The 13,988-nt window shown below is 42.6% G+C and overlaps 1 protein-coding gene across 4 annotated transcripts in view; it reads right to left on the minus strand.

Annotated features, from left to right (window-relative positions):
* HP1BP3 (heterochromatin protein 1 binding protein 3) overlaps positions 1 to 13,968 on the minus strand; it is a 43,539-nt gene extending 29,571 nt beyond the window's left edge. For 2 of the 4 annotated variants that reach the window (XR_001105326.3, XM_012439986.3), the window contains exons 1-4: positions 13,900 to 13,968; positions 6,613 to 6,808; positions 6,072 to 6,171; positions 2,211 to 2,364 (exon numbers count right to left, since the gene is read on the minus strand). Coding sequence is in view for 3 of the 4 variants with exons in the window: in XM_012439986.3 (XP_012295409.1) it covers positions 2,211 to 2,364; positions 6,072 to 6,171; positions 6,613 to 6,708 (350 nt within the window). In the remaining variant the exon portion in view is untranslated. Of the gene's footprint in view, positions 1 to 2,210; positions 2,365 to 6,071; positions 6,172 to 6,612; positions 6,809 to 13,899 lie in introns of those variants that run through there. The other 2 variants (XM_012439987.3, XM_064363384.1) reach the window with 2 other exon arrangements.
* Between the last annotated feature and the right edge of the window lie 20 nt (positions 13,969 to 13,988).

Genomic DNA, 13,988 nt, shown 5'->3' on the forward strand with positions numbered 1-13,988 from the left:
CCAGCACTTTGGGAGGCCGAGGTGGGTGGATCATGAGGTCAAGAGATCGAGACCATTCTGGCCAACATGGTGAAACCCCATCTCTACTAAAAATACAAAAATTAGCTGGAGATGGTGGTGTGCACCTGTAATCCCAGCTACTCGGGAGGCTGAAGTAGGGGAACTGCTTGAACCCGGGAGGCGGAGGTTGCAGTGAGTTGAGATCATGCCACTCCAGCCTGGTGACATAGTGGGACTCCATCTCAAAAAAAAAAAAAAAAAAAAAAAAGGAGCACAGTACAATTATATATATTACATAATACTTGATAATAATAAATGGCTATACTACTAGTTTATGTGTTTACTATACTTTTTATCATTATTTTAGAGTACATGCTTTCTATCTAAAAAAAAATAAAAAGTTAACTGTAAAACAGACTCAATCGGGTCTTTCAGAACAATGCTATCCAAAAGACAGCACTGTTATCATAGGAGATGACAGGTCCATGCATATTACTGCTCCTGAAGGCCTTCCAGTGGGACAAGATCTGGAGGTGGAAGACAGTGATATTGATGACCCTGACACTGTGTAGGCGTAGGTTAAGGTACGTGTTTGTGTCTTAGTTTTGTTTTTTTATAGATATGAGGTCTCATGATATTGCCTAACCTAGACTCAAAATTCAGGGCTCAAGCAATCCCCCCACCTTGGCTTCCTAAGTAGCCAGGGCTACAGGTGTGCACCACTGCATATGGCTTGTGTCTTCGTTTTTATAAAGTTTAAAAGTTTTTTAAAAATAAAAAATTTTTAGGGCCGGGCGTGGTGGCTCACGCCTGTAATCCAAGCACTTTGGAGGCCAAGGTGGGCAGATCACCTGAAGTCAGGAGTTCAAGACCAGCCTGACCAACATGGTGAAACCCCGTTTTTAAAAAGAAAAAAAAAAATACATATATATATTTTAAAAAACAAATAAATAATTTTTTACACAGAAAAAAGCTTATAAAATAACAATTAAAAATACTTTTTGTACAGCTGTGTAATGTGTTCGTGCTTTAAACTTTTGACAAGAGTCGAAAAGTTAAAAAATAAAACATTTATAAAGTTACAGTAAGGTAAGGTTTATTATTGAAGAAATAAAAATATATTTTAATAAATTTAGTGTAGCTTAAGCATACAATGTTTATAAAGCCTACAGATGAACATAATAACGCCCTAGGCCTTTCCATTCACTTACCACTCGTTCACCCGAACAACTTTCAATCCTATAAGGTCCATTCATGGTAAGTGTCCTATACAGGTATACCATTTTTTATCTTTTATATCGTTATTTTTACTGTACCTTTTCTATGTTTAAATACACAAACACTTACCATTGTGTTATAATTGCCTACAGTATTTAGTACAGTAACATGCTGTAAGGTTTGTAGCCTAGGAACAACAGACTATCCCATAAAGCCTAGGTATGTAGTAGGCTGTACCATGTAGGTTTGCGTAAGTACAATTTATGACGTTGGCACGATGATGAAATTGCCTAAAAATGCATCTCTCAGAATGTATACCCATTGTTAAGCAATGCATGATTATATTTAAAAGTAATTTCTAATTGTTCTGACCAATTATGAAAATAGAATAATTACTACCAGCTCTCTTGCAAAAAAAAATAAATAAATAAAATTAAAAAGTAACTGCCATCACCTTATATAGATACACATCAGTAGCAAATTTTACTTTCAGATTCTCAAAGTCAATTCCTCAACTGACTACTTCAGCAAACATATATAGACTATTAGGTCACACTACTGATGGCTTGATACAGATTAATGCCTTCTAATGAAAGCACACAAAACCAATCCACTCTTGGCACAGAGGTAGGAATAAAATAATGAAATATCTTCTAGGTCAGATTTTTATAGTTATTTTCATTTCTTACTCAAGTGTTGCCAATGCTTAAAATATCAGATACACTCCACAATAAATTATAAGCTCAAAAACACATTCCAAAGCCAAAGAGAAAGACCTTTGGATTATTCAAACCATGGTGTTCTGCTAACTACAGCAAATTCTAGCAGGTCATACAATTATATAATAAGCCTATTTCAAATGGTAATTCTAAAAATTAAATCCAAATAGCAAACACCTAGCATAAACCAATGTTGCAACACTTTAAAACAATCTGATCCACAGTCTTCACACATTCTTCAAATATAAATAGCAAGAAGACATAACTCCTTACTCCTTTTTGGTTTCCTCAGAAGATTTATTTTCTTCCTTCTCTTCATTCTCAGGTTCACCCTTTGGCTGCTCTGCCTCACTCGAAGTGGCAGGTGGCGTCTCATTCTCTTGTTCCTCTACAGTGGAGACAGATTCCTCTGAACTTACATCCGGTTCTAAAAAATCAGGTGAGCAGAAGTGCATAAGCAGATGTATTCAAATCTGAGTCAATAAAAGGGCAAAAGTTTATCTTATTAAACAGACCAGCCAAAGTTTCCAATTAACAAATTCTAAAATAAAAACAAATGACCACTAATGGAGTTTTCTTACATTCTTCATGCCACTCAAGCTGCCTGGTCAGGTGGTTGTTTATTATGAGAAAAATAAACCAGGAAATTACATAGAAAGGAAAACTCATTTCATCCCAAATCGTTTAATTATTCTACTCTGCAATCTTCATGAGACTCACAATTAAGAAACTAGCCATTTCATAATTTAACAGGCAAATCCCAGAGTGTAAATAATAAAAACCTCATGTATTTTCCAAGAGGAATGACTGAAACAAGAGTAGAAATATGAGAGGGGGAACATGGAGGTCTGTTTGTTATTTGTGCCTTTCCTTCACAGCATGTCTCTTTGAGCAGCTACTATAAAACATAGAACCCCAGGCACTGGTTATGCAAGGACTTCAGAGGACTCCAAAAGAAAAAACAAACAAACAAACAAAAAACACAAAAGAAAAAGCACTTCAGTGGCAAGCATATACTTCAAGCCAAAGTATACGCTTAAAGAATCTGATCATTTAAATTATGTGAATTAATTACTGGACTAATGATAAGGACTTCTTTGTGGGCTTCACATAAACGAGAATTTTTCACTGCCACTTCTTTCTGAAAATCAAATCACATTAAGTACAATTCTAAAGGAATTTTCAGATTTTCAACTAATTAAAATTCTAAATGATAAATCTCAGAACAGTTAACTACAATTTGTAAATCCTGTCCCAGATTATGCTCTTCAAGTAAAACTGCATAGATTAGACTAATCAAACTCCTCATATATCTGTTCAGCCAAAACTGAGGTTTTAGGGTCAGATTCACCTGGATTCAAGTTCAATCTCTGTACCTTTCTAGCTTGCTAACCTTAAGGAAAGTTCTTTGATGCTCAAGTCTCAGTATCCTTACCTCACAGAGTTATTATAAGGATTATATAGAGTGCTTTAGGAAAGCCTGTAGGCCAACACTTATATACTAAGCAAGTGATTCCTGTCCTCCTTTGGCCTTCTCTGCTGCTTCTAGAACCGTTTCCCATATGCTTAGGTTCACAAAGTATTATGGATAGAACTGCACTATAACAATGGTATGTGGGGATATAGCTAATAACTACATTTAAGTTTTCCACAATAAAATGTGTTTTTCATCATGATGTATCTTTTCTTTTTCTCCCCCTTCCACCATGATGTATCTTTCACTGCCCCTTACCCCAACAATTTGACCCAAATGGCTGCATGGGCAAGAATTTACTATTAGTTAGTCATGTTTATTTATACTTTGCCTTATTCCAAACAAGATGAAAAGCTAAGAATCATTCACTGGGTTTTACTGTATTAAGACTTATAGGCCGGGCACAGTGGTTCATGCCTGCAATCCCAGCACTTTGGGAGGCTGAGGTGGGCGGATCATGAAGTCAGGAGATCGAAACCATCCTGGCTAACACATTGAAACCCTGTCTCTACTAAAAATACAAAAAATTAGCAGGCTATGGTGGCATGCGCCTGTAGTCTCAGCTACTCAGGAGGCCGAGGCAGGAGAATCGCTTGAACCCGGAAGGCAGAGATTGCAGTGAGCCGAGATCACGCCACTGCACTCCAGCCTGAGTGACAGAGTAAGACTCTGTCTCATTAAAACAAAACAAAACAAAACAAAAGACAGCTGGGCGAGATGGCTCACCCATGTAATCTCAGCACTTTGGGAGGCCGGGGCAGGCAGATTATCTGAGGTCAGGAGCTCCAGACTAGCCTGACGAACATGGAGAAACCGCACCTCTACTAAAAATATAAAATTAGCTGGGCATGGTGATGCATGCCTGTAATCTCAGCTATCGGGGAGGCTGAGGCAAGAGAATCACTTGAACGCAGGAGGCGGAAGTTGCAGTGAGCCAAGATCGTGCCATTATACTCCAGCCTGGGCAACAAGAGTGAAACTCTGCCTCAAAAAAAAAAAAAAAAAAAAACCCCATAAATTTAATTTTACATTATTTTCTCTTCTCAATAACTGCTTAAGAGGGCTAAATAAAGGTTCAGTCATTCAACAGATATTGAATATGTTGTATGTATAAGACACTGTTTCCAACTCATTAAACTACTGTGTCTGTTTCTGTGCAAAATGTAGAGCTTACAAAAGTGTAATTTCTATGTACAAAATACTGTGTAAAAAATGGGACAGAGAGAAGACTAAACATACAACTTGTGAAGTGACACTATTGCTTTATAAACTCTTGGCTGACTTTTCTAATACTCTGCATCTGAACTCTCTAGCATGTATTCTGAAAACTGATATTATTAGTGATTTAGTGGCTTCAGCTGGCTGTTAAATAAACATGGATTAAGACAGACCAAGTGGCTTATCCCAGTGCTGGACAAGATAATCTATCTTCAACTTACCAGCACCCGTCTACTTTTTAAAATATTCGGATTCCCATGTTTCTTAACTGCCTTAGGCCAGGGTACCCAAATTGTTTATAGCATTCATCTAAGGATACAGACACAAAATCCCGGCTCGGCCAAAAAAGAGTCTATTGACTGGTTTTTGATGTTTGCCCTGATGCACCCACCAAGGGATACAGGCAACAAAGATGCATGTATTTTCTATTCCTCTTTTTTTTTTTTTTTTTTTTTGGAGACAGTTTCCCTCTGTTGCCTAGCCTGGAGTGCAATGGTGTGATCTCAGCTCACTGCAACTTCCGCCTCCTGGGCTCAAGTGATTCTTGTGTTTCAGCCTCCAGAGTAGCAGGGATTACAGGCGTGCACCACCATGCCCAGATAATGTTTGTAATTTTAGTAGAGATGGGGTTTCACCATGTTGGCCAGGCTGGTCTTGAACTCCTGACCTCAGGTGATCTGCCCACCTCGGTCTCCGAAAGTGCTGGGATTACAGGCATGAGCCACTGCGCCCGGCCCTCTATTCCTAATACAGGCTGGTCAGCAAATAACTGATTCTAACAGCCACAACAGGGGCAGCACAGTGTGCTCATCCCTGAAAAACTTGAGGTAAAAGGCAAGAGAGAAAGGAAAAAAGGGAAAAAGAAAAAAAAAAGATCTTGAGAAGAAAAATAAAGACGGGAAAAGGAGAAGAGGTGGTTATAGATGCCATAAAGGAACACTAGTACTCCACGCTGATGGGTCTATGTTTCTTTCCATTTGTTATGCTCCCACCACTGACTGGCCAATCTTTTCTCTAGCGATACCTGTTACAGACCAACAGATTACCATTTGCTTCTCTTAAGGCCTCCAGATGATTTCTGGATGAACCTTCCACTATCTACCCTGAAGGCCCACGTTTTCCATTCTCCCACAGTGCATTCATCCCCATGACACTTTTTGTCCAGAATGCTACTCTTTGGCCATTTCTGTCATCCCCAAACATTTTTCTGTTTTTAATTCCAACATAACATTTTCACCTTCCAAAAATCTTTACAGAGAAAATGAAATCTTACTTTGCCCACATGGTCTGGCAATGATATACCAATAGCTATTGATCTCTCTCTAAATGTTTCCCCAAAACAGTCATGAAAAAAGAACAATTAAGTTCAAAGGAATTTATGGGACACTCCAAATTGCAGTAAAACTTTTGCTGTTTTAAGTGGTATTGCCATTTTACTTTACCTGGCTTTTCTTCCTCCCCTTCAGCAAGCTTGCTTTTGGGAGGAGTTTCCCGAGTAGAATTCACAGTTCGACGAATCGGCATGGTGCTATCTTCTACCTTCTGAGAAAAGAGATGGCCATAATCAAACATGCATTAAAAAATTCTCTTTTCTCTCTTTCTCAAAGGGCCTAACTGGGTGCTAGAAGATGTAGGAGAATTCTTCAAGTCGACTCCAGGATCTGACGCAAATTACTTTTAACAAGTTTTTTGAAGTGAATATGATTTTTAAGAAATACTTTTTAAAGTATGTTATTTTAGCTTGAATTGCACATGGAAACACATAATTATAGTTGATTTGCTATAAATTTAGAAGGTTGGAGGTTTTCTCAGGAATTTGAGGGGAAAGGGAAGATGAAAAGAACTTTGTATCTGATTTTTTTCCAAATTCACAACCTAGACTCCCCAAAGTTAAGGGAAGGAACATGTACCAAGAAGGACCCAGCAGGGCCTGAAGTCAGGGATTGATCCAAGAGTGAGCTTCAAGAATGTGTCAGCCCCTACCTCACCTAACTTGTCCGCGTGGATCAGCTGAGCTCCTACTATAAGTGGGAGTGCCTTAGGATGGACGAGTTCACCTTGAGACGTATCAGTCGCCATTTTAAATAATTTCTAGGCCCGAGTACAGGTTACACTCTGAAGCCTCTGCTGTTAACCACAAGGATTTTTCCTAATGGTTTCAGTGTGGTGAAGAATCAACCTAAAGCACAGAAAAGACCTGGTGTGAAGATTAACAGAAACAAAACTAAACTAAAACGTCTAAATTTAATACACATCCAAAGAGAAAAAATATAACTATAAAGTTTATAGTTAAGTGACAGATGATTTGGTTATTCAGAAAGATAAAACTAACAAAATGTAAACTACATAAAGCAGCGACTAAGACGAATGCATAAGCCACAGCAGCTGTTTGCATCTTCCACATGAACAAAGACAAGGGCAAGGAAGCTCATAAGGAACCTAATCCCATTCCCTCTCCTGCTACCATCAGGAACTTAGAAGGATAGAATAAGGAGACTAAGGAACAGTTAGTCAAATGTTTAGTCAAAGATCAGTTTACCAAGAGAAGGCTTTTGTTGTTACTGTTCTCAAAAGGGTCAGCAAAATTACCTGTAATCTTAAACTCTATCTCTATTAGATGAGTACTTTTTTTTCTTCTATTAAGGGATAACACAAGGGCAAAAATACTGCTGAATAACATGACATTCTATTAGCCTCCAGACCCACAGAAGCAAATTTAGACCATCACCTAGGAGAATAAAAGTATGCTTCTATGACTGTCATATTTTTAATGTAAGGAAAACTAGTACAGAGTAATACAAATATTCAAAGATAAAATCCATGCAGTTACCCAAGTTTATCTGATCACTAACACCCCTTCTTTCCCAAAAATCTCATCTGAGACTCAATGACATTTTATATAAAAATTCCTCAATACAAAAAAAAAAAAAAAAAAAAAGAAGACCACTTAAGTGTTTAGGTCTCTGTGCCAATGAACTACTAACAAAGAGTTGGGGAATGACAGTCATTCCACTTCTACATTAAGCCCTAACCTTGCCTAAGAATTTAAGAGCTTTTAACTTGCCAAGTAACAGTCTCAATCTAAAACAACTAGGATAAATCCAGAAAATTCAAACATAGGGGATGCAGTCACATTTATAGAGAAAAATCTTTTTATGGGAACACCAAAAGCAATACCAGACTTGTCAACTGTCAATCAGCTACAAGGAAAGGCAGCTGAAAGAATTCAGTGCAGTATAACACACTAAAACTTAGTGAACTAGAATATTCATTAATATTAAATTTTTTCTTTTTTCTCTCTTTTTTTTTTTTGAGACAGAGTCTCACTCTGTTGCCCAGGCTGGAGTGCAGTGGTGTGATTTTGGCTCACTACAATCTCTGTCCCCTGGGTTCAAGTGATTCTTCTGCCTCAGCCTCCCGAGTTGGGACTACAGGCTAATTTTTTTTGTATTCTTAGGAGAGACGGTGTTTTGCTATGTTGGCCAGGCTAGTCTCAAATGCCTGACCTTGTGATCTGCCTGCCTTGGCCTCCCAAAGTGCTGGGATTACAGGTGTGAACCACCACACCTGGCCAATTTTTTTTTTTTTTCTTGAGCCAGGGTCTCGCTCTGTCACCCAGGCTGGAGTGCAGCAGCGTGATCACAGCTTACCGCAACCTCTGCCTCCCAGGCTTAAGAGATTCTCCCATCTCAGCCTCCTGAGTAGCTGGGACTGCAGGCGCATGCCACCATGCCTGGCTATTGTAGAGATGAGGTCTCGCCATGTTGCCCAGGCTGGTCTTGAACTCCTGAGCTCAAGCTATCCTCCTGCCTCGGCCTCCCAAAGTGCTGGGACTACAGGCATGAGCCACTGCCCAGCAAAAATTATTATAAAAACTACATAAAATGGTCATGTAGTGATTAACTTCAAGAAATTATAAACTATAATAATTTCTTTGTTGTTTTCTGATCTGTGAAAAGAGGGTCAAGTTGGTTTAAGGACATTATTCAGGTCTGTGAAAACTAAATATCTATCTTGGGATAATTTTAGTATATAAGCTTGGTCATTCATCCAATTAGCAATTATATAGCAATATACTTTCCTTGATAATAAAAAGCCCTATGCAAATCTGCTGGTATTTTTACATGCAAAAATGATATAGAAGTAAAACAATTATCACAATCAGGTTGTCCTTAATAAAGTTATATTGCCAATGAATTTATCTCTATTAACCCATGATAACACTAGCTAGGCTGAAAATGCTACCGTGAAATCAACAACCTTCAGGAGTCTCCATTAATAAGCATCTTAAAAAAGTATTTCCCCATTTGGTGCAGTAGCTCCTGCCTGCAACCCCAGCACTTTGGGAGGCAGAGGTGGGAGGATCCCTTGAGGCTAGGAATTCAAAACTAGCTTAGGCAACATGGTTAAGACTTGGTCTTTACCAAAAATAAATTAAAATTTAAAAACAGGCCAGGTATGGTGGCTCACACCTGTAATCCTAGCACTTTGGGAGGCTAAAGTGGGAGGATCACTTGAGCCCAGGAGTTCAAGACCAACCTGGGCAATAGTTAGACCCTGTCTCTAAAAAAAAATTAACAATCAGCTGGGCATGGTGGCACGCACCTGTAGTTCCAGCTACTTGGGAGGCTGACATTGAGAGGACTGCTTGGCCCAGAAAATTTAGGATGCAGCGACCCAAGATCGAGTCACTGCATTCCAGCCCAGCTGACAGAGCAGAGCCTGCCTCAAAAAAATAATTAAAAAAAAATAAGCCAGGTGCGGTGGTGGGTGCATGCAGTCCCAGCTACTCAGGAGGCTGAGGTAAGAGGATTGCTTGAGCCCAGGAGTTCTGGGCTGTAGTGCACTATGCGGATCAGGTATCCACACTAAGTTCAGCATCAAAATGGTAACCTCCCAGGAGCAGGGGACCACCTGGCTGCCTAAGGAGGGGCGAACCGGCCCGGGATGGAAACAGAGCAGATCAAAACTCTCGTGCTGATCAGCAGTGGGATCACGCTTGTGAATAGTCACTGAACTCCAGCCTGGGCAACACAGCGAGACCCCGTCTCTTAAAACGCACACACACACACACACACACACACACGAGATAAAAAATTAGTGGGTCACTGTGGCATGTGCCCGTAAGTCTCAGCTACTTCGAAGACTGAGGTGGGAGGACTGCCAGTGCCCAGGAGACTGAGGCTACAGTGAGCTAGAATCACACCAGTCTGGGTAACAGAGCAAGACCTTGGCTCAATAATAACAATAAAATAACAATGACATCTGGTAATACTTATTACTACATTCATTATGTGTGAAGAACACTTAAAACGCAGTTATTTGGGATAAATATTAAGAGACTTTACGGCCGGGTACAGTGGTGCATGCCTGTATTCCCAGCATTTTGGGAGGCTGAGGTGATCATCTGAGGTCAGGAGTTCAAGACCATCCTGGCCAAGATGGTGAAACCCCATCTCTATTAAAAATACACAAGTTAGCTGGGAGCAGTGGCACATGCCTGTAGTCCCAGCTACTCAGGAGAATGAAGCAGAAGAATCACTTGAACCCAGGTGGCAGAGGCTGCAGTGAGCTGAGATTGCGCCACTGCACTCTAGCCTGGGTTAGAGAGAGACTCTATCTCAAAACAAAACAAAACACAGAGATGTTAGCCTCAGCTCTGTATTTCCTTAGTAAAAGTAGTAGAACTTCAAAGCTTCAATCTATAGTACTTTCTTTAGAATAGCTGGGTTATTCCCAGCTACTCAGGAGGCTGAGGCAGGAGAATCACTTAAACCCAGGAGGCAGGGGTTGCAGTGAGCTAAGATCACATCACTGCACGCCAGCCTGGGTGACAGAGTAAGACTGCATCTCAAAAAAAAAAAAAAAAAAAAAAAAAAAAGCTATGTTAGCCTCAGCTCTGCATTTCCTTAAAAAAAAGCCATTGAACTTCAAACTTCAATCTGTAGTACTTGCTTTAGAATAGCTGGGGTAATTGGCTATTTAATAAATTCACTGTTCATTACAAAGCTAAGTATATGCATGGTTAATTCATATTGCCATTATCACTGTACCTATGTTTGTTTTGTTTTGTTTTTAGACAGAGTCTCACTCTGTCACCCAGGTTGGAGGTATCACAGCTCACTGCAGCCTCAACCTCCCAGGTTCAAGTGACTCTCCCACCTTTGTCTCCCTAGTAGCTGGGACTACAGGCATGCACCACCATGCCTGGCTTCTTTTTTTTTCTTTTTTTTTTTGTAAAGACAGGGTTTCGCCATGTTGCCTAGACTGGTCACAAACTCCTGGGCTCAAGCAATTCACCTGCCTTGGCCTCTCAACGTGTTAAGATTACAGGTGTAAGCCACTGCATTTGACCCAGTGTACCTATTAACTAAACTGTTTGCTATTGCACTTCTGAATGATCAGATTTTTTGGCTGCCACACTTGTTCCTGGCAGGGATCTCATTTACCTGGTTCACTTGCTGCATACCTGAAGCCTATGAACATACCAGGCACAGAATAGATGCTCAGTTAATATTTGTTAAACTAAAGGATGAACAAATGAAGTTTACTCATATTTTTCACCTTGGTTCTTATATGTGCCAAAAACAGTCTGAGTTTACCTGTGGTTTACATGGCCCTCTTACGAACATCAGTTTGCTTTTTAAACTTAATGTCAGAATAACAATACAAAGATTTGCTTTTTGTCAAGGGAAATGCTTAAATTAAATCGGTTATTTTGAGACAGGGTCTCAGGCTGGAGGGCAGTGGCATGATCAGGGATCACTGTAGCCGCCACCTTCCGGGCTCAAGTGATCCTCTCACCTCAACCACCTCAGCTGGGATTACAGGTACGTGCCACCACACTGCAATAGTTTTTGCATTTTTTGTAGAGACAGGGTCTCCCTGTGTTGCCCAAGATGGTCTCTAACTCCTGGACTCAAGCGATCCTCCTCTTTGGCTTCCCAAAGTGCTAGGATTACAGGTGTGAGCCACCATGCCTGGCTTTAAATTATTTTAATGCAGGCAAAAAAAAAAAAGGACTGTAGAAATAAAAAGCCCCAAATTTCAGTTTTATTTCCTCTACATTAAAAGAAAGCAGTAGAAAAGTGAGTAGGAGTTTAACAACGTAATTCAGTTTACTGATATCCTTGTTAATATGCATTTTAGGAAAAGTACTATAATTTCACATTTTACCCCAAAATATATGTGATACATGCCATTAGTGAGGCACTGAACACCTCACACTGTTCCCAACCTAATGTCATTCATTATACTCAGATTTAACGAGTCATGTCACAAAAACCATGCCTGTCATTTGATTGCTGGCACCTTTTGTTTTTATTTTCAAATTTCAGTTAAGTTATGTAAGTAAGCATATACTCGGTGTCTGTCTGTCGCGCACAGATGCTAAGGACACTACAGGGTGTCTCATCCCAACACAATTACAATCTAACTGGGCAAGGAGTTAAAACTTTTATCTACATATGGAGAAATCAGTGTTAATTTATCCACCAACTTCCAAACCTACAATCTTCCAAGTAAGCTTAAAAACAAAGCCAAAACCGACCAGGCGCGGTGGATCAGGCCTGTAATCCCAACACTTTGGGAGGCTGAGGCGGGCGGATCACCTGAGGTCAGGAGTTTCGAGTCCAGCCTGACCAACATGGTGAAACCCCCCTGTCTCTACTAAAACTACAAAATTAGCCAGGTATGGTGGCACATCCCTGTAATCCCAGCTACTCGGGAGGCTGAGGCAGGAGAATCGCTTGAACCCGGGAGGCGGAGGCTGCGGTGAGCCGAATCACGCCACTGCACTCCAGCCTGGGCAATAAGAGTGAAACTTCGTCTCAAAAAACAAAACAAAGCCAAAACCAACCAACCCACCAAACTTCCAAATGTTACTTCTATTTTGAGACAAATCACACTAACGTTTGAGAAGAGCAATGAAAAGTTTAAAGGCTAAAAAGTTTTATGCCGATGCTAGGTAAAACAAAATTAGAGCATCTTTCAAAATGACACTAGTCACGTCTACTTTCACTCTAAGACTAGACAGAGTGCTCAAAAAGCCCCAGGTGATTTTTAGACGTATTTCGAACTGGACTCTCACTTTTCAATGCGATGCAAAGCCAGGAAGTGCAATAAACAACAAAAAGAACGTGCACGCAGAGGCGGCAGCACAGTTCACCTGGTCCGGGAGAGAACTCTTTCTCAAAAAGGGTAAGTGGCTGTCCCTGGTCACAGCTGTCAATTCGGTACCAACCCTCGGATCTGGGCTCTCACCTCACCACTCCTGCCTACATCTCTGACAAACGCTCAGATGGACTGTGACTTTCTGACGACCTACCGAGGCACTGCTCTCATTCAGACCCCACCGCCTAAGGTGGCAAGTAACCAGTTCTAGGTTTGCCACCAGGGAAGCGAGACTCAAGGCCGCCGTCGCGGAGCAGCAAAGCGACAGCCGCCAGCCCCGCCCGCAGAGGGCCGCGGGGAGGACGGCAAGAGCAGCGGAGACAAAGCGGAGAGGCGAGGCAGCTACAGGCCACAGCGGCGAACGCGCACGGCGGGGGAGAACGCCGGCCGCCAGCAAGGCGGGGAAAGCTCGGGACCGCAGACACCGACGGATGAGGTGGGGGCTTGGCGCGGTGACAGTTCGGGGCTCACGCTCGGCAGGGAAACCGCGGCGCCCGCCCGGCGACAGAAGCAGCGGAGGAACGCGAGCCTCAGTGCTCCGCACACTCACCACTGGGAGCTCCGTAATGGCGGCGGCGGGGGCGGAGAACCCGGGGGGCGGGCCCGCCGCAGCCAGTCACCGCCGCCGGCATCTTTCGAACCGGCTCCGAAAACCGCTGAGGGAATGGGGTGAGGGGAGGGCGCGGGCGGACGCCGGGCCGCGGCGGGCCTCGGAGCATGCGCAGCCCACAGCCAATCGGGGCGGTCAGAGGACGCCGACGCAGGCGCGCTGGGACGCAGGGTCGCACGGCTAGGAAAGAGCTCCCCCTCCTCCCCCAAGTCCAAACAAAACAAGGGAGGGAGCGCGCGCGCGCCGGAGGGCCCCTGAGGAGGCGTCCACGAGAGGGGCAGGGGGCTAGGTCGCAGGAGAGGGGAAGGGAGGAGGGCGGAGCGGCCGGGGAAGGCAAACAAAAGGCGCCACCTCCGGGGAACCGGGCACCCCGCCCCCTCCTCTCCGGGAGCGGCGTCGGCGCCCCGGGCGAGCGGCCTTCCCCACTCGCCTTCGGGACCCAGCGAGCCCGCGCCCACTCTTCGGCCGCCTATTCCGTCCTGCGTTACCTCTGCGTTCGGCCGGTCCTGGAGCCCGCGTCCCTCCCGGCCTCTGGGCGCCGCTCCCGCCGCCGCTCGTCGCCTCTGCCGCCGCTGTC

This window comes from Aotus nancymaae, unplaced genomic scaffold (genome assembly GCF_030222135.1).
Source record: "Aotus nancymaae isolate 86718 unplaced genomic scaffold, 86718_ANA_hifiasm-v0.15.2.pri h1tg000053l, whole genome shotgun sequence".
Taxonomy (NCBI): Eukaryota; Metazoa; Chordata; class Mammalia; order Primates; family Aotidae; genus Aotus; species Aotus nancymaae.